The sequence below is a fragment of the Callorhinchus milii genome, unplaced genomic scaffold (genome assembly GCF_018977255.1).
Source record: "Callorhinchus milii isolate IMCB2004 unplaced genomic scaffold, IMCB_Cmil_1.0 Scaffold10, whole genome shotgun sequence".
Classification (NCBI taxonomy): domain Eukaryota; kingdom Metazoa; phylum Chordata; class Chondrichthyes; order Chimaeriformes; family Callorhinchidae; genus Callorhinchus; species Callorhinchus milii.
In genome coordinates, this window is record NW_024704751.1 from 18,643,024 (window position 1) to 18,670,241 (window position 27,218).

A 27,218-nucleotide genomic window follows, 5' to 3' on the forward strand; every position below is an offset into this window, starting at 1 on the left:
ATTAAAGGATGGTGCTCTCATGGTTAAAGGTCTTGCAGGACACTATCAGGTCTATACATGGAGCCAGGTGTGCTAANTTTTTTTTGCCAGCAATCATTTCTCATGTTAATGTTCTTTAAAAAAGGATTTTAAAAAATTGAAATGACATTGAAACACTACTGCAAGAATTTCTCCTGATATTCATCACTTTGCTTGTCGTTGAGAAGTGCTGGAAATATACAGTCAATTCACTTTACAGTACATTCTGTGAAGCGCTTTGAGACGTCTCGAAGATGTGAAAAGCGCTATATCAAATGCAAGGATTATTATTATTATTATCTAGAAAGAAGTCTTGTCAAAAAAGCACTTAAACATCCTTTAAAATTATCGTGCTCCTTTTTTTGCTGTAAATTTTAGTGATTCCACCCAGTAGCAGCAATCAGGCACTCCTGAGTCAAGAAAAAGGACAGGAGGGATAGAGATTAAATCTTCTGCTCGGGGACACAAAACAATTGAGGAAATTGGGTAAATTCTAGTGATTGTGCCGAGAATCCCCATCTGGCATATGTAGGTCAACTAAAGGATGAATTAGATGGAGAATAAATCCATGCCCTGCCTCAGCCATCATGGAGTGCACTTTACAGTATATCGTATTAGGCACTTTGGGATGACCTCCTGATGTGAAAGGCGCTGTTTCAAATGCAGAATTACTCTTATTAAATTTCCCCCAGGTGTGAGTGAGGAGATCTGAAGACTAGTCACCCATTTTGTCCGTTTGAAAGGGTGGAAGTGATGCAGCCATCTGTGCAAAAATCATAGTCCCTGATTACTTTTGAACCTGCTTGATTTCTGTTAGTATAGATCAACAGTGGAAAAAAATACACGTGCACTTATACAGCTCACATCTGCTCCTCACATACGATGAATCACCATCAGAAATGTTGGGGCGAAGGAAAGCAGATGTCAACCACAGAATTATATAAAATGCCTGGTTCCAGCTTTCTTCAACCAAAAGTGAATCCTATTAAGTTGCCTACTTTTGCTAATGGTGGTAGCCCAGCTTAGTGGGTCATACTACCAACTTACATGAAGTTGTGGGTTCAAGCTTGATGTCAGAGCTTTGAGTTCATAGTCTTGGCTGACACACCAATGTATTGTTGGGAAAGTACTCATTGTCAGATGTGGTGTCTTTCGGATGAGACATTAAAACAAAATCCTATTTGTCTATTTAGATGGATGTTAGAAGAGCCATGACCCAATTCAAAAAGAGAAGGGAATTTCTTTTGGTGTCCTGATCCCAAGATAAAATTGATCATTCACTTATTACCATGTGAAAATTGGCTGCCATATTCATCTACATGTGCACAGTCACTGCACTTTACAGACAAAAACTGACATATTTTAAGACAATTCGGTCTAATAGGCACTATGTCAAATGTAAGAATTATTATAGCATCCAGTTGGAACACCGAAATATGTCATTAACCAGCAGCTTGATCAACAACTTGAGTTTCAATATTTAGATTTAAAAACAAATCTCACAAATATTTCAAAATTGGAGCAAGAATGGAGAAAAATGTACATTGCTTTTATACTGTGTCACAGGATACTCTGAAACAGTGGCATGGACACTGGCTGTTGCTCATTGTGCAGTCACAACCTAAACATTCCTGATCCCATGAGTTTCGTTAGAGTTGTTGGTTGGTACGTGCCACGATCAAGTGACTTATCTGTATATTCACTGGGGTACTGTGGGAGTTAAAATGAATCTTAGCTCACAATTACTTGGTTACTCAGAGATAACTCCAGCAGGTAAGAGGTCTGAATTGAGGGATGACAAGGTCAATTAAGGTTCTCTTGATGTGTAATCTTCACGAAAGGGTATTCACGTTTCATTTCATAAAAATGTCAAAACATTTTATTCAATTGTTACCTTGTGGAACATTGCTGTGTCCAAAATTAGCAGCCACTTTCGCCTACACTGAGATTTACAGTAACATCCTATAAAGTGCTTTGGCACATCCTCGCGATGTGAAAGCTGCAAAATCTAATCCAAGGATGATTATTATTTTCTGGGATTCAGTACTGTCTTGTATCATTGAGGGGGTGTTGATACTGTTAACAAAAAGTAAAGATGTCATCCTCATAATCTGGGATCAGATGAGAGGGATATACAGGAATTGTTTAATTAAGAAAATGTCTTCTTATAAAATTTGTGTGTATCTTTAATAAAGTTTCTCATTTTGTGTTCTTCACACACACACAAATTGGGGCAGAAATTCTACATGGGTCCAGATTTGCTCTTTATTTATGTAGCATTTTAGAGCATTGGGAATTTGGCAAATTCTTCCATACAGCCTTAAATTTGAAGTGGTTTTCTGTAAGTTATTTTAAGAACTATAGAAAAGTTAAAAGGCTTCAAAGTTATAACTGAATTCAATAATGTGCGATTTTCTGCACTCGCTGAAATGCTAAAGAAATAGAATAAAACTAGAACCAGGTCGAATTTCTCCTATTTGTTACTGCTATCTTCAATATTTGAAATGATTGTGACTTTCGTGAATAAATCTTCAGTTCAACAACAACAACAAAATTACATTTATAGAGCGCCTTTCACGTCGGGAGGACGTCCCAAAGCGCTGAACAGTCAGGTGTCGGGGCCCGAGCGTGGGGGAGGGGTGGTTTAGGGGTGGGGGAAGGCAGAGAGGTGGGAGGGTGACCAAAGGCAGGATAGAAGGGTCTCGAGACCGGCCTTGAAGGAGGTAATGGAGGAAGTGAGGCGAAGGGATTGTGGGATGGAGTTCCAGAGTGTGGCTGAAAGCCCAGCCACCGATGTTAGGGCGGGTCGGGCGGGAGACATGGAGCAGACCGGAGCCCGCTGAACGGAGGGAGCGGGCAGGTTGGTTGGGAGTCAGCAGGTCAGAGAGGGAGGAGGGGGCAAGGCCATGGATGGCCTTAAAGGTGAGGACGAGGAACTTGAACTCGATCCTCTGGGGGATGGGGAGCCGGTGGAGTCGGGCGAGGGTGGGAGTGATGGGATCACGGAGCCTGGTGCATGAGAGTACACAAGCTGCATCAGGTTTGGATGATCTGCAGCTTGTGAAGGGAAGAGTTGGGAAGGCCGATGAGGAGGGAGTTCCCGTAATCGAGCCTTGATGTGACGAATGTGCGGGTGAGGGTTTGGGCAGCCTGAGGGGTGAGGCAGTGGCGGAGTCTGGCAATGTTGCGGAGGTGGTGGTAGGCAGTGCCGGTCATGGCGCGGATGTGCCGGTTCAGTGCTATAGTAAGATTATATGTTTGACTCTGGAATACGTTTAGTAGTTTGATGGCAACACAGTTAAGTGAGATATGGTGTCTCTTGTCTGGCAGTTCAAACTTTACATTCTCCCACCACAGGGAAAAAAAACATGCTTTTCCTTCATAAAATAAAAACCAGTCAGAATGTGGCTGCAGTACTGCGATTTGCTTCATGGAAATTTGCTTCATAAATTTGCTGATGACCTTTGATTCTACAGAAAGTTATAATGCACAACTATCAAGGGCAAAATGTCCACAACCTTTGCTGGATACAATAGATTCAGTTCCCTAAGTGATTGTACGCTATCATGTTCCACGCTGACTTTTTCCAAGCTGTGGGAGCTCTGAGTTCACCACACTGGACGGAGAATGTTGATTAAATATATATGCCGACTTCACCCTGAATTGCTTAATTTACTATGTGGATTGTTCAGAAGAAAGAAAACATTTATCAGAAATATTAGTCTTGAGATGAATTAAGTGCTAAAGGCGCCCCGATGTGCTGCAACGTAGACAGACGCACACCGGTAATAGGAAAAAAGATTAACCCACTTGACTCTGACAGATTAACTTAGAATTCTCAGGAATGCCCATGGGAAGTGGGAGATAAATAGGGCATACTCCAACAACATTAGTGACTAAACACTTTGCTGCATGAAGTTCCAAGGCACTGCCCTAAATCTTCAGGAAGTAATTACACTTCAGCAACTCCAAAGACATGAACTATTTTGAAATTGTATATTTCAATCAATCCATTTTTCTGTCTCGCTATCTGTCTCTAACTGATGCAATCTCTACAGTTCTTTCTTGCAATGAAAATAAATATTTCATTTGATCACTTTCATGCTTTCTGATACACGATACAGCTTCATTAAGAACATTAAAATAGTAATTATGCAATTATGCATAGTATAGAATGCAATGTGGTATACAAATATAGGAATACATTAGATTAACGCACCACAAAATTGACAATAATATTTGGTTGAAATATGTTATATACAGAGTGTCATGAACCTGATTGTGTTGGAAGGTAATAGTTCATATAATAATAATAACCCTTGGATTTGATATAGCGCTTTTCACATCTTCTAGACGGCTCAAAGCGCTTCACAGAATATACTGTAAAGTGAATTGACTGCATATATGTGGACAAAACGCAGCAGCCAAATGCGCACAGCAGCGTCCCACAAACAGTCATGGATTGAAGTGACCAAATCATTATTGTTTTTTTCTTGAGGGATTATTATCAGGCCTCTCCCAGTGTCTCTCCTGTGTACACACAGCCTCTCCCAGTGTCTCTCCTGTGTACACACAGCCTCTCCCAGTGTCTCTCCTGTGTACACACAGCCTCTCCCAGTGTCTCTCCTGTGTACACACAGCCTCTCCCAGTGTCTCTCCTGTGTACACACAGCCTCTCCCAGTGTCTCTCCTGTGTACACACAGCCTCTCCCAGTGTCTCTCCTGTATACACGCAGCCTCTCCCAGTGTCTCTCCTGTGTACACGCAGCCTCTCCCAGTGTCTCTCCTGTGTACACACAGCCTCTCCCAGTGTCTCTCCTGTGTACACACAGCCTCTCCCAGTGTCTCTCCTGTGTACACACAGCCTCTCCCACTGTCTCTCCTGTATACACGCAGCCTCTCCCAGTGTCTGTCACTGTATATAGACAAGCTGTACATGTAAGGGCTAAGGAGACATATAAATTGTAAATTTGAGTACCTTATCATCTCAAGCGTTATGTCCTTTTATAATAGAGGTGGGTTTACGAACGGTAAGCTTTTCTCTGTTCAACAAGCTTTTTAAATGTCATGCTCCTGACAGCGGGGTCCATGGTGGGTAATGATATGAAGGAGGTGCCTGCTTTTAAATCACATTGTTTGAACTGTTTCAAAGAATCGTAGGGAATCTACATAAATTGTGTAAATGCGTGAAGTGCAAAGGCTGGAGAGCTTCACAAGGCAATAATGTAACAGCTGCAGATATAATCTAGATATCATCCTGAAATAGATTAAATCTCCGGGACGCAGAATGTAACAGCTTTAGATATCATCGTGCAAGGCCAGTAATCCATATAAATTTATTCAGGCAATAATTGTTGAACTAGGCTTTTTTTCTACAATTTTTGGTGATTTTCTGGTTGTATGATCAAACTTGATCGACAAGAGGGAACTACAAGCAGTTTGATGTGTAGCAACGCCTGTTAATTGTGGCACCACAGTTGCAATAGTATCATCTAACGGACCAATAATATTTCATTTTCATTTCATTTGTGCTTGAAAGTAAAGTGGTGGAGTTAATTAATAATGAATCCCTGTTTAACACTAAAACCAATGGATAATAACCAATGGATTGATAATGTTAATAGTCATTGTCACTAATAGTGTGTTTTGTAGGCAGTAAACTACAATGATGCAATAAGCATTTATCAGTAGTACAACACACTCCTTGTTTGATCACATTTTAGTTGTTTTTGGATTATTGCCTATTTTAAGGCCATTAATTATCTGTACTACCAACCATTGGTTATATTGAACAGTTTGGACTCGTATTTATTATTTCTGACTTCAGATCATATCAACAGTTTTCTTGAATCAGGTGAAAACTTTAGTCCAATGGAAACTCCAGGCCCCTATTTCTCGCACTCCAATGACTCTTAATAATTGCCCGTAAAAAGGAACATGTATTCACTAGTCCATTGAAGGACATAAAGAAGTATGGAACCGGAAAAGCCATTTGGGCTATAACATGAACTCTATTCACACATAGTGCACAATTGTACATTCACGTGTCCCGTTCCACTTATTAACTCTCGCTAGTAAACAACCACACAGATAAACCTGCGTCTTGAGTTCACAAAGTGCTTTAGTGAAGTGCATGGGCATGAAGCCAGCAACACAACCGCAAATATTCAACCTTGATCTTACAGAAATGTGCCTTCCATGCTCCCTGAAGCTTATGAAACTGTTCGGTAGAATATGTTTTTAGTTATCACTATAACCTTCAATACCATTCATAACTAACTATATATCCATCTTGTACCACACAACAGTAAGTGAACTGGTATGAAATATCCCAATGACAGTATTCCACTTTGTGAACAGAACTTCATAAATAACCTGGGGATTTGGGATAAATGAGTATTGATCAGTGATTAGTCTAAAATAACTATACTTCCATTGCATGCTGCTTATACTTCTGTTACCACGTGCAATGCCTAAGTAATTAATATAGAATTATTCCTATGAACCATTTCCAATATTATTCATACAGAATTACTTCGATAATATAGAGAATTATTGCCAAGTACTAATTACCATGGCTAGAAATATACAGTCTAATTGTATCAAATGCAATAATAACCCTTATCACATCTTCGAGACGTCTCAAAGCACTTCACAGAATATACTGTAAAGTGAATTGACTGTATATTTTGTGGGCAAAACACAAGGATAAATCTTTCTCGCATTTCACCCACAAAATATACAGTCAATTCACTTTACAGTATATTCTGTGACTGTGCTTTGTGACATCTCAACGACATGTTAAGGTGCTATATCAAATGCAAGGATTATTATTAACAATATAATAATATTAATAATATCAATAAAAATAATGCTCAGCTAATCATGGAAACCTATCGTAACCTTTAACAAAAGAATGACTTTCTGTAAGCTCACATTGCTTTCCACTTATTTTCTATTTTGTTCTCTCATGGATGGTATCTCCTCCACCATGACAAATTTTCTGTACTAATTTATTTCAAGTTCCCACCTGACAGAAATAACACCCTGCCCTCACACACATAAATATGTATTTCTAGTTTTTGTGTTTTTTTGCCGTAACTTAATTATTTTAGCCTTTACCTTAAAACATGATGTTTATCTTCTGCCAAAGTGCATTAATAATAAAAATCATAATAATAAAAGTCAAGAGGACTGGTAGAATATTGTCTTTCAGATCTACAACAACAACAACAACAACAAGATTCCATTTATAAAGCGCCTTTCACGTCAGGAGGACGTCCCAAGGCGCTGCACAATTGGGTCATGACCCGAGCAGGGGGGAAATGGTCAGGGTGAGGGGAGGGAAGGGAGGGAGAGAGGAGGGGGGAAGTGGTCAGGGTGAGGGGAGGGAAGGGGGGAGCGAGGAGGGGAAGAGAGTCGAGAGGGGAGCTGAAGGCACGGTCAAAGAGAAAGGTTTTGAGACCGGCCTTGAAGGAGGAAAGGGAGGAAGCGGCGAAGGCACTGGGGGATGGAGTTCCAGAGCCTGGGGGCTGAGAGGCTGAAGGCCCGGCCACCGATGGTAGGGCGGTTGGGGCGGGGGACGTGGAGCAGATCAGAGCCAGAGGTTGGACAGGTAGGAGGGAGCGAGGCCGTGAATGGCCTTGTAGGTGAGGATGAGGATCTTGAAATCAATCCTCTGGGGGATGGGGAGCTAGCCAGGGTTAAGGAGATATAAATGAAGGTGGTTCTCAAATCTTAATTTGTGTGTGGGAACACACCTGCCCTCTCATTTTGGTGAGCAATTTGTTGAAGCTCCAGTACACCAGGTCACCATCTTCTTTTGTGTTTTCCAAGTATAGTATTTACATTCAGTTTCTTTTTATGAACAGCAAGTCATGCACCAACAGCAACTGAGCTTTGTGGTCAGAGTCATTAATGGTTCAAAGTCTAGCATGTGGATGAAACTAAAAGAGCGACATCCAATTTAATTATGGTAGATAGTTCCAAATCCTGATTGGTGTCTATTTGCCCTAAACACAAGCAGCATACACAGCCCTGTTAGGGTGTCCCATCTGTTTCTAAAACCAAACATCATCATTTTAATGAGGGCTTTAGTCATGCCCTGTTTATCATTTCTCAGGGGATTATTTTTTTTTGCATTGACAGTTGCATACGCAGTCTTTACACATGTTCTTACATCTGCTGAGGCCCATTTCATTGCTTTAATCTATTATTCAATACACTTCTTAATTATACACAGTAATGTAAATGTTGTTCAATGCAAAGAGCTGTCTTTTTTTTCCCCCTTCCCTATTGTGTGGGAAAAAAAAAGTTGAGATTCATCAAGGCACAATTTTTGAAATGGTTTCCTAATAACCTTTCAAACAATGAAGTTATAAAAACAGACTCGTTGAAATTCTCCTATTGTCACCAAATTAATTTAGAAGCCTTCACCCATGAAGGAATCACAGTATACCTGCTTGCTTCTCTTTTGTCATTTAAACCAATTTTTCTCATATGTGTCTATTTGTTTGTTTCTATTAGCATTCTGTAGTCCTGTAGCTCAGTGGTTAGAGCACTCGCCTCACAAGCGAGAGCTGGGTTCGATTTCCGGCAGGGCGAAATGTTGGGCAAGTTTCCTTACTCCACACGCCTCTGTTTACCTAGCGGCACCTAGGAAGCTGGTTGTTGGTCGATTGGTGGATCGCATATAATTCTTTCAAAAAAAATACTAATACTAATAATAAATTGGTCACTCAATCCACGACTGTTTGTGGGACACTGCTGTGCGCAATTGGCTGCCACATTTCGCCCACAAGTATAAAGTCAAATCACTTTATAGTATATTCTGTGAAGCGCTTTGAGACAGCTAGAAGATGTAAAAAGCACTATATCAAATGAAAGGATTATTATTAACATTATTATTATAATTATTATTATTATCCATTGTCATGTCAGTTGGTACTTGTTTTTCTCTCTTGCAATGGTCCTATCATCCTGCTTGGCAGGTATCAATCACTTTTACCTGAAATCACTCTGGTTTGTTTCAATAATAGTCTTTGTTTTTTTGCAACTTGTGCAGCACTACATGACTTTATGTGCAGCTTATTGATGAGTACTCGAAAGAACTGTTGATGTCAGACCAGACAGCCTGGCTTCTCCACAGGATGTTGAGGAACAGAAAAATCACTGTGGGCTTTTCCCACTTACCTCTTGTTAACCCAGCACTCTAAAGTCCTAATGGGTAGCTATGAATAGTTTCACAGAATATACTGTAAAGTGAATTGACTTTGTACATGTGGGCGAAACGCAGCAGCCAATTGCGCACAGCAGTGTCCCACAAGCTATAAGGAGTGGGTATTGATCTCATTTATGAGTGGGAAGAACCCTTGTCCACCATGATTTGGGTGACAGCCTGGCTCAGTGGTAGCTAGTGCCTCTGAGTCAGAAAGTTGTGAGTTCAACTCCCCATCCTAGGACTTGGAATCACACCGTCTAAGCTGACTCTCCAATGCAGCGTTGGGGGTTGTGTTGCATTGTTGGATGTGCCATCCTTCAGATGAGACATTAAACTGAGGTCCCGTCTGCCAGTTCAGGTGGACGTTAGAGATCTCATGGCACTATTTGAAAAGAGAAGGGATTTTCTCCTAGTGTCTTCGCCAACAATCTGCTCCCCGACAATTGGTCACTCACTTCATTGCTGTTCGTGGGATATTGCTGCTTCGTTTTGCTCACAAAATACACAGTCACTCCACTTTACAGTATATCCTGTGAAGCACTTTGAGACGTCTCAACGACTTGATAAGGCGCCATAACAAATGCAAGGATTATCATAATTATTATTTACAGTTTGAAACTAGTGATCAGAAGAGAAGGTGAATTCCAGTTTGAGCACAGTTTAGAAACTGCGGAATAAGAGGACAGGAAGATGGGAATTTTGGTTGGGTACAACCTGAGGCAGCTGTATTGGAAGCACATAAACATATTTGATTCAAGGTGTAACTCGGAACACAGAAACACTGAGAAATTAAACCGAGTTATCACTGGGAAAGGATGCTTCATCGATCCTGATATTTTACTCATTTAATAAAAGCAAATCTTATTGTGTTTACTTTCTGATAATGAATATGTTTATATCACATCAGTTCTGAAGATTTGCTGTATCATTAGCTCATGCTACAGCTAATCTGAATCTCAGTAACGTGGAAAATTGTTCTGTCTAATTGATCTGCCAATATGTGACCGTCACACTTGGTTACGTGCAAAGTGAATAGATGCAGTTTCTTCAGAACCTCTCATTGCTGCTGTATGGTTTCATGAAGGCTAGTAATGCCCTATGTTCTGCAGTTGCTTAAGGACTATTGTGTGACTTTTGGCACAGAGGAAGGTCAACATTTATCATTGCAGGTACAAAAGTAATATCGTCTGAGATTAAGTCACACTTACCGTTCACCATCTCACTGTAAAATTGTCATTTATCCAAAGCGATCATCATCTGTTCAAGCAAATTTTACTGGGAGGATGCTGATCAGGAAGCTCTTGCCCTAAGCACACTCCATATTTCAGCAACCAGAGTCGAGCAAATCTATCAAGATGGCATAAGCCTTTCCTATCTTTGACATAAGCCATATTTTCCAGATTTTTGGTAGAAGAACAAGCATAACTCACAGAGCTTTGTGATCTTTGTAAGTGAGCCCACTCCCAAGGGAATCCTAATATCACTCTTCACTCAACAGGCACCAGCATACTTCATGTCCCCCGCCTTACCCAGCCCATCACTAGCAGTCAGGCTTTCAGCCTATCAGTCCCCCCTCTTTGAAACTCCATCCTGAAGTCCTTCCAACTTGCTCCTTCCCTCACTTGGCCAAAGTCCTTCCTCTTTGATCACACCTTCGGTCGACTTTACCCTCACCAGTCCCTCAGCTCCCACTCCCAGCTTGGGTGCCAAGGCAACCCTGGAATGCCCTGCCAATTTGAAAGGTGCTGTATTTAAATATAAGAGAGAGGACCTTGGTTCGATTCCCGGCAGGTTGCAACATTGAGCAAGTCTCTTTACTCCACACGCCTCTGTTTACCTAGCAAGTAAGTAGGAACCCGATTGGTAGATCACTTTTCTGGGGGTAATAATCCCTTTAAAAAAAAGGTCACTCAATGCACCACTGTTTGTGGGACACTACTGTGCGAGATTGGCTACTGCATTTCGCCTACAAAATATACAGTCAATTCACTCTACAGTGTATTCTGCAAAGTGATTTGAAACGTCTCGAAGACATGATAAGCCGCCACATTAAATGCAAGGATTATTGTTATATAAATTTGTATACTATTGTAGCATTGTAAGTCACTGAAGAGTTGATGAAATTGTAGGCATAAGGGAGAAATCCCATTTGGGTACACAGATTTTGGCAAATAATTAAATTCAGACTTAATTTTGGAACCGTTTCACTGAGGTTCACATCCCCTTTTCTGCAAGATTCCTTTCAACACAGAAAAACAACTTCATAATTAAAACAATATAAGAATTTGCTAAATTTTGTAAGCGATGAAATGCAAAGGCGACAGTGTATGCAGCACATTTCCTCAATGTTTGCTTTTTGTATGCCAGCTCATCAGTTATTCTACACATATATACTGTACATAGCAGGCCTGTGAGATATGAGGTTTACTGCGGCAATTTGACTTCTCGTTTTGTTCCATTTATCTTTCAGAGCATGGATTTTACTGGAGTGCCATCGGTCCCATTAATGATTGGGTGTGGAATTGCCTGTATGGCACTGTTGACATTGCTTGCTGTCTATGCGGCCTTTTGGAGGTATTCACTTAAATGTAAAACCATTAATCACCAACCACAAGATAGTCATGTCATCCATTAGATGAATAGAACAAGAACGGTGGAATACTAATTCAAGTGTGACATGTTGACTATCCAGAGGTGACTGCAGTTTGTCATCCTCAAAAAAGAGCACTTCTTGAAAAATCATTTAAAGAGGGTAAGAACATCAAAGATAGAGCGTGCCATTTCTCCTCACTAATAATTCAGTATTTATCCCTACCCAATTCTGTCAGGCTCAACAGCTCATTGCCCATTGGGCTCAAACTCGAACCAATTCTCGGGATTCAATGAGTCAGAAATTCCTCGTGTAATTAAGTTTAGCAACTCGAAAATTTGTACCACTATAGGCTGAATGATCCATTCAACAAAGCCAGATAATGTGACACGGAATTGCAGAGCTACGCAGTCCAGCAATATAGCAAAACAGTGTCGCTGTGCAATGTAGTCAAATCTCTTCAGTGTCTTTGTCTGTGAGTAAAAGTGGAGGAGGATCCATATTGTGAATAGTTTATTGCTTATTGCAGAACTGAAATTTGAAATCCCAGATTTAATTTAATTTAAATTAATTTTAAAAAATTAATTTGCCTCATAGAAAAGCCCCACGGAGCCCAATGCACATCCTGCCTTTATAGAAGAACAATAGCAGAATTATCTTAATTCAACCTGCCTTGCGAACCCTGGATTGTTCTTTGGGTCCAGGGAATCCAATTATGCCAAAATGTCATCGTTGCGAGAGAAAAGATTATATCTGATTAATCCTGGAATAGCGAATGCTGATGGTTCAGCTTAATTTTTAAAAAGAATTTCCAACATCATGAATTTTTACCTAACCTATTTGCGTATCATTAGTGCATTCATTCATGTGAGGTAAGCATTAGATTATGGATTTGTGAGTGGGATGTGTTTCTGTAAGTGCTGATTTACTGCGAACTTGAATATTACGTACACATGAATGTTAAACAGTTGTATGAATATTAAGCTAATTAAGATAGATTGAGCTTTATCCTTCAATTTGACATCACGCAAAGAACTCTCAGAAGGATTTTTTTTACATCAATGAAAGAAAATCATTGTCTCCTTGTTGGACATCATCTTTGACGTTGCTTCTTATTCTGTATCTCAGTGCTGCAGTCACACAATGGTATTCTGTTAAAGATATAAATTTCTCTGAACATTTGTGAATATTTTATTGCTCCTGAGGTAGGGAGTAACTGTAATCCATCTATTCCTATTGAGTTTGTCGAAATTATGATCCGAATACTCAGGCTGGGATTTTGCTACTGCCGGGAGTTGTTACTATATTCCTCTGGGAGATATTTGATTATTCTTCACCAGAAGTATGGAACAGCAGAAGTATAACCTGCAGAATTGCATAACAGTCTAAAACTCCCATCTTACATTATATACTGAACAAATAAAATCCACTTAGCCAAATACACTTAGTTGAACAATCCACTGATACAATTTTTAAAAATATTTTGACCTACAGACATGTCCATGTATTTGACCCATCACACTTTAATCTCCTTAGCCACTCAGAGAAAATTAAACATGCCTTCTGATCTGTCTGAACCTCACGATGCACCACACTGAGAGATAAGAATTCAGAATTCATTCATTTAGGACCAATAGTTCTTTTTTGTGTCAATCCTTAATTCTATTTTTGTCACACTCTTTGTGGGACATTTCACATTCTGCAACACAAATACAGAAATAGAGGTCTGTACTGAGCGAGTGCAATCAGGAGGAACTCGACCTTCATTCATATCATTGGAAATTGCTCGATTGTATAACCTGTTTGACTGAACTGAACCGGTTTTATATACTGCAGGTATGTCACATCACTTACAATTTTTGTTTCAAAATCCTGTTTCCACAGGTTCATCAAATCTGAGCGTTCTGTTATTCTACTGAATTTTTGCCTCTCTATTATGGCGTCAAACATTCTGATTTTGGTGGGACAGACACAGGTACATAGCAAGGTAAGAGCAAAGTGGTCTCTGGTATCTGTTGCTTTGACATACAGTCTCATTCAACATCATTTGTTTATGACAAGCATTTATCCTAATATACCTTCAGAGGATATTTACCCGCCTGTTCAGCAAAGCATGTTATAATCCAGGGTATAGGATTAAAAAAAGCAAATGAATCGTGTGTTGGGTTAAGGATTAGAAGTGTCTGTTTCAGAAGTCGAACGGATTCTGGTTCATCCAACCACTGTCTTATGTGCAAGTGATATTCAACTGATAACCAATGAACTATGTATAAATGTATTCAGAAATACATTCAGAAAGTTTGTGCCATCCTTAATAGCAACAAAACAAAGTGCTCTCGGTGTTTAGCGTTGTGCAGAATTACTGTGTTATGTTTTCTCTCTGTGCTACATGGGAAATGGCCTCTGGGGAGAGGAATCTGCAGCTGCTTCTTACGACGTTACGACTAACATTGAATTCCACTCTTCTAATTGTCAGAACGGCCTTTATATCAGCACCCTTAGGTTAGCTCAGTTTTTCTGCACCCCTAGGATCAAGTAGAAAGCAATCTAACTATGAATTTGGGATTAGTTCTTGTGAAGCGAGTGGCTTCCAAATACATTTCTTAATAGATGTGAAACCCACCTTTTAAATTTACCTAAACTAAAGAAATTTGCAAGAGGCCCAGATATCAGATCAAACTGATGCACAACAGTTCTGTCTCGACTGCAAATTTGAAGTTTTTACCTGCAGGCTAAAAGCTGCAAGAAGAAAGAAAACCACAACAACTTGCATTTACGTAGCGCCTTTCATGTTGGGCAGTGTCTCAGAACCCATGAAAAGGATCACGAAATAGGACATTTCACACCAGGACTTCAGCACAAGTTCACTCCTGTTGAAATCCATTTCAAAGCAGCACCTCTGAATGGCAGGTGTGAATTGCAAGATGCCTCTGTGGTTCAATCATGGACACATTGTCACTGAGAAATTGGCATCTTTAGAATAACACAGTTGCATCAGAATGGGTGGGAGAGGAGCAGATAACAGGCTTCAACAGAGCTGATGTGTAATGAAGCATGAGAGGATGGAGCAGATTGATTCTCTTCCAGCTATTCTATAAATAGACACCATTAAACTTTTTTCCCTTTTATTTTTTTCACAAGGTCAGGCTTGGACGAAGTCCTTTGGCCCATTTAAATCTTATCTTTCCAGAATGCCTACTGTATTGTCTTCCTACTGAAATATTAATCCATTCTTAGTTGAGTCCAGGTCCTGAACACCACGTTTCTCAAAAATCTGTTCTAGCTGCCAAACTTACTCTGTGTAAAGAAATATTTCCTGGCCCTTCACAACTGTGATGCTGTGTCCTCTTGCTCAGTTTGTTGTTTTTGTTATTTTAAAAGTACAATCACTGATATAAAACAGTTCCCAAAGCTTAGTCTTGTGCTACGTTTCAGACACTTTAGAGCTCGCGTATAAAAGTGGTGGACAGTATGTTGGAATAGAACCTTGATCTTGTTTCACTTCACTAACTTTTGGTCTCGCCCACGTCACTACGACGAAGCAATGAACAACAACAACAAGATTCCATTTATAGAGCGCCTTTCACGTCGGGAGGACGTCCCAAGGCGTTGTACAGTTGGGTCAGGACCCGAGCAGGGGGAAATGGCCAGGGTGAGGGGAGGGAAGGGAGGGAGCGAGGAGGGGGTAGAGAGTCGAGAACGGTCAAAGAGAAAGGTCTTGAGACCGGCCTTGAAGGAGGAAAGGGAGGAAGCGGCGAAGGCACTGGGGGATGGAGTTCCAGAGCCTCGGGGCTGAGAGGCTGAAGGCCCGACCACCGATGGTAGGGCGGTTGGGGCGGGGGATGTGGAGCAGACCGGAGCCAGAGGAACGGAGGGTACGGGCAGGTAGGTAGGGGGATAGTAGGTCGGAGAGGGAGCAAGGCCGTGAATGGCCTTGTAGGTGAGGATGAGGATCTTGAAATCAATCCTCTGGGGGATGGGGAGCCAGTGGAGGTGAGCGAGGGTGGGAGTGATGTGGTCCCGAAGCCTGGTGCGGGACAGTACACGAGCTGCAGAGTTCTGAATGACCTGCAGTGTGGAGGGAGGGCCGGGAAGGCCGGCGAGGAGAGAGTTCCCATAGTCCAGCCTTGAGGTGATAAAGGTGTGGACCAGAGTTTCAGCCGCGTGAGGGGTGAGGTAGTGCCCGTAGTCTGGCGATGTTCCGGAGGTGATGGAAGGCGGTGCCAGTTGTGGCGCGGATATGAGGAAGAAAGGACAGCTCAGGGTCGAACAGAACACCGAGGTTCCTGATGGCTTTGAGAGGTGGAGAGTGCAGCCTTGGATGCTGAAAGCAGAATCCAGCTGACTTCACAGAAGAGAAAAACAGCAGGGGATGCCTCCCCGTGCTGGTCTTCCATACAACAACAACAAAATTACATTTGTATAGCGCCTTTCACGTTAGGAGGACATCCCAATGCGCTGGACAGACAGAGTTACGGACCCGAGCTGAGGGTCGGGTTGGGGGAGGAGGGAGGGCAGGGGGGATGCAGGGAGATCGAAAGCCCCGGTCAAAGAGGAGGGTCGTGAGGTGAGTCATGAAGGTGGTGAGGGCAGGGGCGAGCGATGGAGGGACTGCGGGATGGAATTCCAGATGGTGGATGCAGAGTGGCGGAAGGCCCGCCCGCCGATAGTAGGGCGAGCAAGGCGGGGAACGTGAAGCAGGCCGGAGCCCGCTGAGTGGAGGTTGGCAGGGGGTTAGAAGGTTGTAGAGGTAGGGGGGAGCAAGACCATGGAGGGCTTTGAAGGTGAGGACCAGGATCTTCACCTGTATCCTATATGTGATGCGAAGCCAGTGGAGTTGGGCAAGGATGGGGGTGATAGGGTCACAGAGCCTAGTGCGGGAGAGGACATGGGCTGCAGAGTTCTGGATGATCTGCAGCCTGTGGAGGGAGGAGTTGGAGAGGCCAACACGCAGTGAGTTTGCATAGTTGAGCCTTGATGTAATGAGGGTTTCGGCGGCCTGCAGCAGCCCCAAGTGATCACCAGGTCTAGAGGATGACTGCGGACGTGGGTGGCGGAGTGGATGTGGAGGGAGAGATTGGGGGAAGAGATAAGGGTGGAAAAGTCAGCAGACGTAGAGTAGAACTCCCAGAGGTGGTATCATTGGCAGAGGGAACAGGCTAGGTGCAAAATGTAATGTTTAGGGGGAAAATAAAGATCATTTAAAATAAAACTCAAATGATATCTATAAGTTCCACCAAAGACAAGCTGGTAAACTAGGCAAAGAGAGGAGATGACATTTAATTTAGAAAAGTGTGACATCACGCATTTTGGAAGGAAGAGTCTCGGGAAAGCAAGTATTTGTTAAAATGTTAAAAGGAGTAGAAGATCAGAGATCGAATAGTTAACATGCAAACATTTTTGCAGGTGGACAAACCTGTGAAGCTAATGTGATCCTCGGTTTTATATTAGAATATAAAACCAAAATGGTGATGCTTAACCTTTATAATTTATAAATTGCTAGGTAGACTGCAGTTCTAGTAATGGGTCCGGTTTTGGCTAAACCTGCTTTAGGAAAGATTCCGGAGGTATTGAGAAGGTGCAGGGGAAATTCACTAGGATGTTACCAGGGATAAATAGTTTGATCTGTGAGTGTAGTTGTGAGAACTGAGCCTATTTTCATTGGAACAAAGGAGGTTGAAGGGAAACCTGATAGAAATATTTACAATTATTGGGGGAGGAGGTTGACCAAGTATATTGGAAGAAGTTATTTCTCCTGGTAAGTGTACTAGAGAGCATCAGTTTAAGATGATTAACAAGGGAGCAGCGCTGGAGACTGAGGATTTTTTTTTTTTTTTTACAGGGTTATTATGATGTGGAATGCCCTGGTGGATGCAATGGTTGAGGCAAAATCTTTATTAACTTTCAGAAAGGAACTTGATAGATATCAATTTGTTATGGGTTACAGATGAGTTGGAGTTAGAGAAAGGCAGTCAGAAAAGTTGTCATAGTACGGTATTATAGTGGCAATTTATCTACTGCTGGAGCAAGACTCTGGTTAGTAGCTCATTTGTATTTTGTGGGATGACCTGTTATCGCACTGTTTCTATATCAGTAATGGGCTGGTCCCATTTCATATGGATCAAAGGCTCCTTTTTGTTAAAGCAATTTTGAGATTCAGAAAATGGGATCTTTTACAAGCATTCAAAATAATGGAAGAGTTTGGGAGGATAAATGGACACAGATTATTTTGTGTTATTCAGTTTCCTATATTCCCATGATTGGCAAAATAAACAGTACAGTCTATCGGTTTAATAGGGCTATTTCCATCCTGCTATGATTGCTGGCATATCTTAGCTCTATTGCTCTCACTGAAAAATAAAATAACAATAATAATGATTCATCACATTTAGTGTAGCACCTTTCAAGTTGGGAGGATATCTAAAGTGCTTCACAAAATATATTGCAGATTGTAATGACTTTATACTTGCGGACAAATGCAATTTGTGCAGAGCAACGTCCGACAAATTGCCAAAAAGTGAATGACCAACTTTATTTGGGGGATTGTTGGCCAGGACAGAGTCTCTTTTGAAATATTGTCATGGGATCGTTAACATCCAGCAGAACATCCAGGCAAACGGCCCTCGGTTTATCATCCCATCCGCATTGTTGGAAGACGTCACTTCCAACAGTGCAGCATTCTCCCAGGCATGAGTGCTATCAACAGGAAGGTAGACATAAAACATGAAGGTAAGAAAGAAACTGGAGTAAGCAAGAGGGAAAATCAAAGTAGGAACAAAATAAAACACAGAAGGTGAATATTTCTGCACTGCTTTTATATTTCTCTAAGAATGAACTAAGAATGGATTCCACTGGGTCTCAATTTATTCTATTTATCTCGCATTTTAGTCCAAAATATGTGGATAATTTTTAAATACAGTTTTAATTTTGCATCCGGTTTTCTGCGAGTAATTTAAGAACTACAAAAAAACAACATCAAGGTTAAGGCTGAATTCAAAAATGTGCCAAATTCTAAAATGCCACGTAAATGAATAAATCTTCTGGAGCAATGTAGGATTTCCCATCAGTAGTTGGGGTCTGTCTTCACGGTGATATAAAATGCAGCCAAGGTTCGTTGCCCGCTGGCATGTTTTTGAGTGATGTTAGAGAAAGCAGAAATTCTGATTCTCAAGATCATGTACAGAATACTGTTTTGGCCTCCCACCTAATACATTCTGCAATCGCACAGAAACAGCTTCACAGATTGCCTAATTGTGAGGTATATTCAATGCAGTGGAGAAATAGTTGAAGCAGTATTGATATTCCTCTCTCGGATGGCTTCAGCAGGCTGTATAAATGTCATAAATGCAGTAATTACTGGAGAAACTGATAGCATCAAGTGTAGAAGATTAATGCTGCACCAACATTTTATCTATAATGGGCTGCCCGATATCAAACAACTTGCACCTTTGCTGTGGTGTTGTCTTTTACAGAATTGGACAAGACAGCACTTCTCATTTTCAAATCTCTTCTGTTTAAAAATTAATCAAACCGCAAAGCATGCAGAGTTTAAGCCCGAGCCTTCAACAATGTGGAAAGGCTGAAGTAGATTTGTTTGTAGACCATGTCAATTTGCATTCCCTAAAGGAATGTAGAAAATAATAACAATTTATCCCAATCACATCTTTATTCTATTGTGTTTAAGAGGATTGTGCTGCATTATAATAATTCCTAATAACAGGGCTGTGACATTACGTCTAATTCCATTTGCACTATTTTGAAATCTATGATGGGTGTATTTGCTGACCGTACGCAACTCTTGATTTCGTTTGTATTGCCGTTTCCTTGTTTAATTGTACAATAGTTATTTCAAGAGAAACTGCAGCGTTGCTAAGACAAAAGTGTACTGCAAGAAGCCACCAAGCAGTGAGGAAATGGGGGAAGGAGCCTTGTTTTAATATAGTTACACAACAATGAGGCTAGCTTGTCAAGAAATGTTCTGGCTGGAGAATCATCCAACATCTCATTAAATCTCATCAGCGCTGTGCTCTAAACAGAAACTGTTGTTAGATTTCTGAACCGAGCGGTTGTTTCTGGGTGAAATGTGGAGGTGCAGTGATTGCAGCAACTCAGCAAGTAAGTCAGGGAGATTTCTATTCTATTCGTAGCAGGATTTTGAATTGAAGTGTCACGATTTAGTTACAATGGGAAGGGATTTATAGGAATGTTCCACTCTAAACGATGGCAACGTTACATTTAAATTGTACACAATTAAATTTGAAGTAGAATGGAAAAAAAATCCCATTTTAAAAAGTAACAATTAATAAATATTATTATTATATTCACTTCTGTTCTTTGGGGAAGGTAATTTCAGGTTTAGTATTTATACATTCAAAATAGTAACTATTAATTTAGCATCAGTAACCTATTCCAAGTGGGTACAAGGGAGGAGTATTTGGTACAGTGTCATCCGCTTAACATAACAGACAGGTGCTAGATACAGGTAAATGCAACAACAACAACTTGGATTTATATAGCGCCCTCCACGCCGGACGGCGTCTCAGAGCGCTTTATAGTAACGGATCCCGGGACCGAGCCAGGGGAGGGGGAGGAAGGTGACCAAAGGCGCGATCGAAAAGAAAGGTCTTCAGCAGAGACCTGAAAATGGGAAGGGAGGGAGCGAGGAGAAGGGATGCAATTTGTTGTTGAATAACTAGACAAGAAACCTCCAGCATGGATTTAGAAAGGGAAACCATCTTGATGTATTTGATTTAACAGATAAAGTAGATATTTATGATCATTATGTCATTATTTTATACTAGCGACAAGAAAAAGATATAGTGTCTTGGGAATATCCTACTGACATGAAAGGCGCTATATAAATTCCATTTGTTGTTCTTTGTATCTTGTTGTTGTAGATAGTGGTGCTACCTATAATACTTTATCTAGACTTTTGGAAGCTCCACATAAAATATTTCTAATTAAACTGAAAGACTCAAATTATAACACAAGGCTACTTACACGACTGGTTGGAAATAGAAAAGAGAGAGATGACTTATGAAAGGTTTAATATCAGATGTAAAGTGCAGTCTCACATGGTCAGTGTTTGTATCTCTCCTGTTTCTCATATAAAATAGTGACATACTGTAATTATTATATATAATTAATCTAATTACTGAAAACCGATGTAAATTCAATGTGATTCATCTTTGAAATAATCTACCAAGCAAGTTAATAGAAAAACAAAGCAAGGGGTGTATCCAAAATATTGAAACCGACTTTGGGACCAGCAATATGAAAGCTTGCTAAGCGATGAGATCACCCCCAAAGAGTTCTTGGACTATACCTGAATAGGGATGCGGAGGCAGGGTGGTATAACAGCTGTTTCCTGACCTCCTGAGCTCCATCTTCCCGGGACCGGAACAGTGTTGGAGTCTCGAGACTCTGGACTGAGAGAAACAAAGGAAGCCGGCGATCTAGATGCATGTCTGGGCCAGACATGGCACAGATTCAGTGACACTTGGGTTCGTGACACTACTAGCACCCTGTCCGAAGGCCACCAAAGAGTGCCAGACTTGGATGCTGGGAGTGATGAAGGAGAAGAGTGGGAAACCACGAGTGAGAGTAGGACATAAAGGCGGTGGAGAAAGTTGACTGGAAACCCCACCCCCTCCAACTGTTATTAGAGTTGGTGATTGGGATCTCCCTACCTGGTAGCTGGAAGCCCAATGAGGCAGTGACCACCTCTGCATGTTCAGTTCTGTCTGACCTGGTGGACTATATGGATAGGGTACCACCATGATGGGTTAGGATACTGGAGGGATAACATTTGCTGGCAGATTAATCGTTCATCGTTCTGACTTTTCTCCTGTTCTTATTTCCATTTCCTTCCATAAACCCCAGAGTGAGGTTGACATGTGTCCTACAATGGCTCCATTGACTTTAATGAATGTTAGTGTTTGGAGCTGCCCTTAATGGGGCTGCTGATCAGGACCAGCTGGAGACTGCTCCACCCTTATCCTGTGGCATTCCTGGTCTGCTGGTTCGGGACTGGCCCACAGGCTAATCCGAAGCAGCATTCACACTGGAAATGTTAAACCCATTTTTCTTTTAAATACTAATTTACTTGGTGAGCATTTCCAGCATTTCTGTTTCAGGTTTTCTATCTCACGCCCTATGCTGTTGGTACCTAGTCACAGCTTCTCATTATTTTCTTTCAGTGAAAGTGCCTGGTTTCACGTAGTAAATGGCAATGTTTTTGCTTGTCGTTTCCTCCTAAGCCCTTTTGTTCTAGATATTCAGGGAGAATAGAAAGGTATCATAGAATCGTACAGCACAAAAAGAGGCCATTTGGCTCATCGAGTCTGTGCCGGCTCTTTGAAAAGAGCAATGTAATGTCAGTCCCACTCCCCAGGCCTTTCCCCATAACCTGCAAACCCGTCCTCCTCAAATACCCGTCCACCACGTTTTTAGAAGTTGTTATAGAATCGGCCTCGACCGCCCTTTCAGGCAATGCGTTCCAGGTTCGAACAACTCGCTGCATGAAAAAATTACTTCTCGCCTCCCCTCTGCTTCTTTTTTAGAGACTATTTTAAACCTGTCACCTTGAGTCACCGACACACCCACCAGTGGAAACAGTTTTTCCCTTTGTAACCTATCAAATCCCCTCATGATTTTGAAAATTTGGGAGGATGTAAAGAGTAGATGGAGACCTGTGCAGTATAAACATCGGCATGGATTAATGGGCCATACATCCATGCTGTACAGTGTATGTAAATAGAGGTAAATGATATATTCATCATAACAGTTGAGTAGCAATTTCTACACCTTGTATTCCTAGTAATCCTTCCCACATGGTATGTTTTTGAGCTATCCTTCGCCAAAAATTTGTTTGCTTATTGTGGAGCAAAATAAGTATGGTAATAGCTTTATGCAGGTTAAATGGTTTTGTATCAAAAGTAGCTCCTCCTGGTGGTTGAGCTAACCAGATGCAAATATCAGCTCTCTATCCGATTATATGTATGTAACGTGGAAGATTACAGAGAATCTGTACAAAGATCTTGCATAAAACATCATTTTGTTTTTTGTTGTTCAAGTTTAGATAAATGAACATGAGACAAATACCTAAGTCGAGCTCTGTTGTGGAAAACTATGCGGATAAATTGAAGTTACAATGCATCAATGCACCCTCGTCCATATAACCACACGATGAAGCCCTTGATATTCGTAGAATAAATGAAGTAGTGGTTGTCTTGGTTATTTCTGTTCATTGATTCCAAATTCATTGGAGTTTTTCTTGATACACTTAATGGCCATTCCTTGTTATTTCTGTTTCTAAAGCATTTCTGCTCTTCTACAGGGCGTGTGTATGATGACAGCAGCTCTACTGCATTTCTTTTTCCTCTCCTCTTTCTGTTGGGTGCTGACAGAGGCATGGCAGTCCTATCTTGCAGTGATGGGAAAAATTAGGACCAGGCTGATAAGGAAACGCTTTCTGTGTCTCGGCTGGGGTACGTGAATCTCATTTCTAAATATAAAATCATTCCGATGGTGACTCTCGGACACAAAGTACGAATGCAAATGCAACTGATCTTTGTTAACACAAAATATTATTACAAAGTTTGAGTTGTAACAAGATTCCTTTTCTTCGTATTCCTGATGGAAATTTATACAATACAATGCATTGTACGTCTATAGAGTGCCTTTCACGTAGGGAAGACATCTCAGAGCACTTACAGTCTGTCATAGTGACATGAGCCACCTGATTTCTCACCTCCCTTTCCAATATTCTTTTGATTGTAAGACTACAAGAATTGGGTTTTTCATTATATTGTCGCCTTCTCACACTTGAGAACCTAGAAATAAATATTTAACATGCACTGCTATAAAATAACAAGATAAAAATAAGTCAAATTGAGATCCCCAGTGATGTACCAACAAGCTGTAAATCTTGGTCTCCAACAGACAATTGACAATCCTATTAAGATAATATGGGGAAGATCCAATTTATACCAATTGAACTACTAGTAATACAGTTTGAAAAAATGCATTTGGTATATTGTTGATGTATGACTGGTGTATTCACCAATATATAGCAATACTTTACAAAACGTGTCAAAGGTTCCTTGGAGACAGAACATTTTTAATGCACCATGTTGTTCTCCACTTTGATTGCCATTTTGGGAAACTGAAATTTAATATCTGACAACAGAATGGACTTTCAACATCTGAATCCTAAGAGGATTTCCTGTCTTAAAGAAAAGATATAAAATACATTGAATACTGTATCTTGTGTCCTAAAAGCTACAAAACCAAACTGTTTATCAATTAAACAACACAGCAGATCAGACCTTCACTTATAAGTGAGGGAGGTGGTTTAACGAGGACATTAATGCAAATTTATTGTTTACTTAATACGGTACTTTAAAATGTATGTGACATTGTGCAGCTTTGTGAAGCCTGAGTGTGCAGGATTGACTGGTAAGGAAGTACCACTCACCTGGGTTCAAGGAAAGGTTTGCAGTCAGTTTCATTCAATAATCTAGAGCCAGTATTACAGCACAATTTAAGTCATCGATGTTGGATCAAAGCCATCGATAATTTTTGCCATTCACAACTAACGGAAATTGCTGTCCAAAGGCAGCGTTCTTATCCACAACCTATTCTGCGACCACACAAGTTTTCAGTCAAGCCACAAAATATATCTGTGTATCTATTCACTGTACATTAAGCCAAGTGCTGTGCTGTTTACACAGTATGACTACATAGTTTAATTTCACACCTTTGTAACATCATCAGGAATCCATATTGGAATTCCACTCTGGTCTACAGGATTAGGAGCAATTCTTCTCATGAATCAGGAAGTAACTAAACTTGAAGATAAAGGCTAGCCAATGGATGTAATTAACTTGGGTTTCCAAACCGGCATTGATGAGTTGCAGTGTAGTTAATTGGATTGAAAGCTGACTTAGAAATACTTTAGATAGCAGAAGAGTTGATAAATGGAAAAGACTTCCAGAATGTAGCATTCTAATGTATAAGGAGAGGTTTGCAGAGTTAAACATACTATCAGCGAAATTAAGAGTGAAAAGGGACCTTCAGGTGTGAGGGGGAAGGTAAGTGAGGTTACACTCCAAGGACAGGTTTGCAGCTAAGCTGACATGTGACAATGGATTCTCAGAATGAAGTCAATCTTCTGAGCTGGACTTGATAGTCTGGTTCCTGAGCCAACTGCAGAGCAGTCTGATAAAAGGCTTATTGACAGGATCTGGATGGGCAGACTAGTTGCTAGAAGTAGGGATTCTTCTAATATTCTCCAGAATTAGTTAAGCAGGGTATGTCCCTCCAGGGAAGGAGTCTGCACTCTATTGCAGAAACAGGGAAATGACCAGGTGTCGATATATATTTGTGGAACTCTCAGTTTAGTTTTAATACTTTGAAGCGTGATGATGGGTCAGACACCTGGGTGACCGAATAAGAGGGGACATGATCCAACTCTTAAAAATAATCAAAATGAAGGTGATCTAGACGTCAGCAGGAATTTTGACTCAGATGGTGAGACAGTAATCAAAGCCATACTTTATTCTTGTTTTGGATTGGTGCAAGGTGGTGTTTAATGTCTGGTGTACATATATCTGACAATATATGTGGATCTCCTGTTACTGGACTGAGAGCTCCAATGTCAATCATATGTTCTGTATAAGTGCATCAGTTTTAATCTACTTCTTAAAATAAAACAACATTTTTTTTATTTGTAATGTGGAAAACACTCTTCGTGTCAAGATATTTTCATTAAAACAAGGGGGCAGCATTAAAGAAGGTCAGGGGAGAAGTTTTAATTTAGTTTTGTCTGAAGACGTACTTCTTGCTTATCTTCCAGTCTGCTTTTTATGAAAAAAATCTATAAATGAAATGACTGAAAGTAGAATATTTCATTTTCTGTGTTTCCCCAAAGGGACATTGACAGAGTTTTTCATTGTATATCGCTTGAGTTATTAGATTTAAGCAATTGAACCTCATGCTGTGGGACGAGATGCATACAGGCACCAACGCTGAGCACACATTTATACCAATAACTATTCTGACATACCAGAAACCATGTTATTGTCTTGATATTATGCCCAAGGGGAAAGCAGGAATAACAAGTGTCTCCAAATGTTTTTTTTAATATAATGAAAAAGTACAAAGACATTTTCTATTATATTCAGCAATAAACTTTTGGCGGGGGAGGGGGCGGGGGAGTTGGTAAACAATTTGGGATGATACGGAACTGAAAGCATAATGGCTGCCCAGTTAAGTCATCTAAGACAGGGCAGTAGTTGGGAGGGGTGGGTGGGGGTCTTACAGTTGGCCTCAACACCATGAGTTCAAATTGGGGAAACCAACCAAACGAACCACGCCTTACTTTTTATTGCTATAGTTTGCTCTAAATCTCACATCTATGCTCATAATAATTATAAACTTCAATTAGCACCTTTCACATCATGTAATGGCTCAAAGCACTTTACAGAGGCACTGAGCTGGGAGAGTGGGGGAGAAAGGAGGTGATCGCAGGCAAAGTCAAAGAGGGTGGGTTTCAGGAGGTTTTTCAAGATAGTTAGACAGAGGGTGAGGAACACATAGCAGCCCTAGAGGAGGGGATGAGCAGGAAGGCGAGGCTGGAGAATGTTGGAAGGATCAAGGGCATGTGGGGATTTGTAGTAAGATTGAATATCGTGAAGTTGATCTGCTGGAAACAGGGAGATAATGAGGCTTTGTGAGGATAAGTGTGAAGGGAATGCAAAGCTTAGTATGAGTAAGTATGCAAGCAGCTGAATTTTGATTGAGCTGGAGTTTGTGAATGGCAGCCCTGGGGAGACTGTCAAGGATTGGAAAAGTAGAAGGAGGAAAACCGGAAATTAAATAAAGGTTTGGCAGGTGAGTTTCTCCAACAATCCTCCAGAAAAGAGAGTTTCTCCTGGTGTCCTGACCAACAACCCTCCAGACAAAATCATTACTATTTGTAGAACCTTGCTGAGTATAATCTAACTGTCCTGTTTGCCTACAGGAGCGGTCACAAGGGTTAACAGTGATTATTGTAGCAAAGCGCTTTGAGATGTTTCGATGTGATAAGGTGCTCTCAAGATGGAAATTGTTTCTGCAAATATTTCTTATTTTCTTTCTTCAGGTTTACCTGCCCTGATTGTGGCTATTTCAGTCGGTTTTACCAAAGCAAAAGGATATGGAACAGCAAATTAGTAAGCGTTTAGAAGTCTACTAGTAAGCGTTTAGAAGTCGGGCTCTTCATTTCTGCTATTTATCAATGAGCAGGACATTACAGACTTTATTAATACAAGGAAAATAACCAACAGTTCAACTTATATCAATTAAATATTTCTACTCTTTGGACGAAAAGTTTATCAGATTTAAATG

General features: G+C 40.8%; 1 protein-coding gene across 1 annotated transcript in view; it reads left to right on the forward strand.

The window, feature by feature from the left end:
- Positions 1 to 27,218, forward strand: part of LOC103179634 (adhesion G protein-coupled receptor B2) — a 175,245-nt gene that overhangs the window by 122,157 nt on the left and 25,870 nt on the right. Inside the window, exons 18-21 of the mRNA XM_042338794.1 lie at positions 11,709 to 11,812; positions 13,713 to 13,815; positions 23,167 to 23,317; positions 26,974 to 27,043. Coding sequence (XP_042194728.1) covers positions 11,709 to 11,812; positions 13,713 to 13,815; positions 23,167 to 23,317; positions 26,974 to 27,043 — 428 coding nt within the window. The remainder of the gene's footprint in view (positions 1 to 11,708; positions 11,813 to 13,712; positions 13,816 to 23,166; positions 23,318 to 26,973; positions 27,044 to 27,218) is intronic.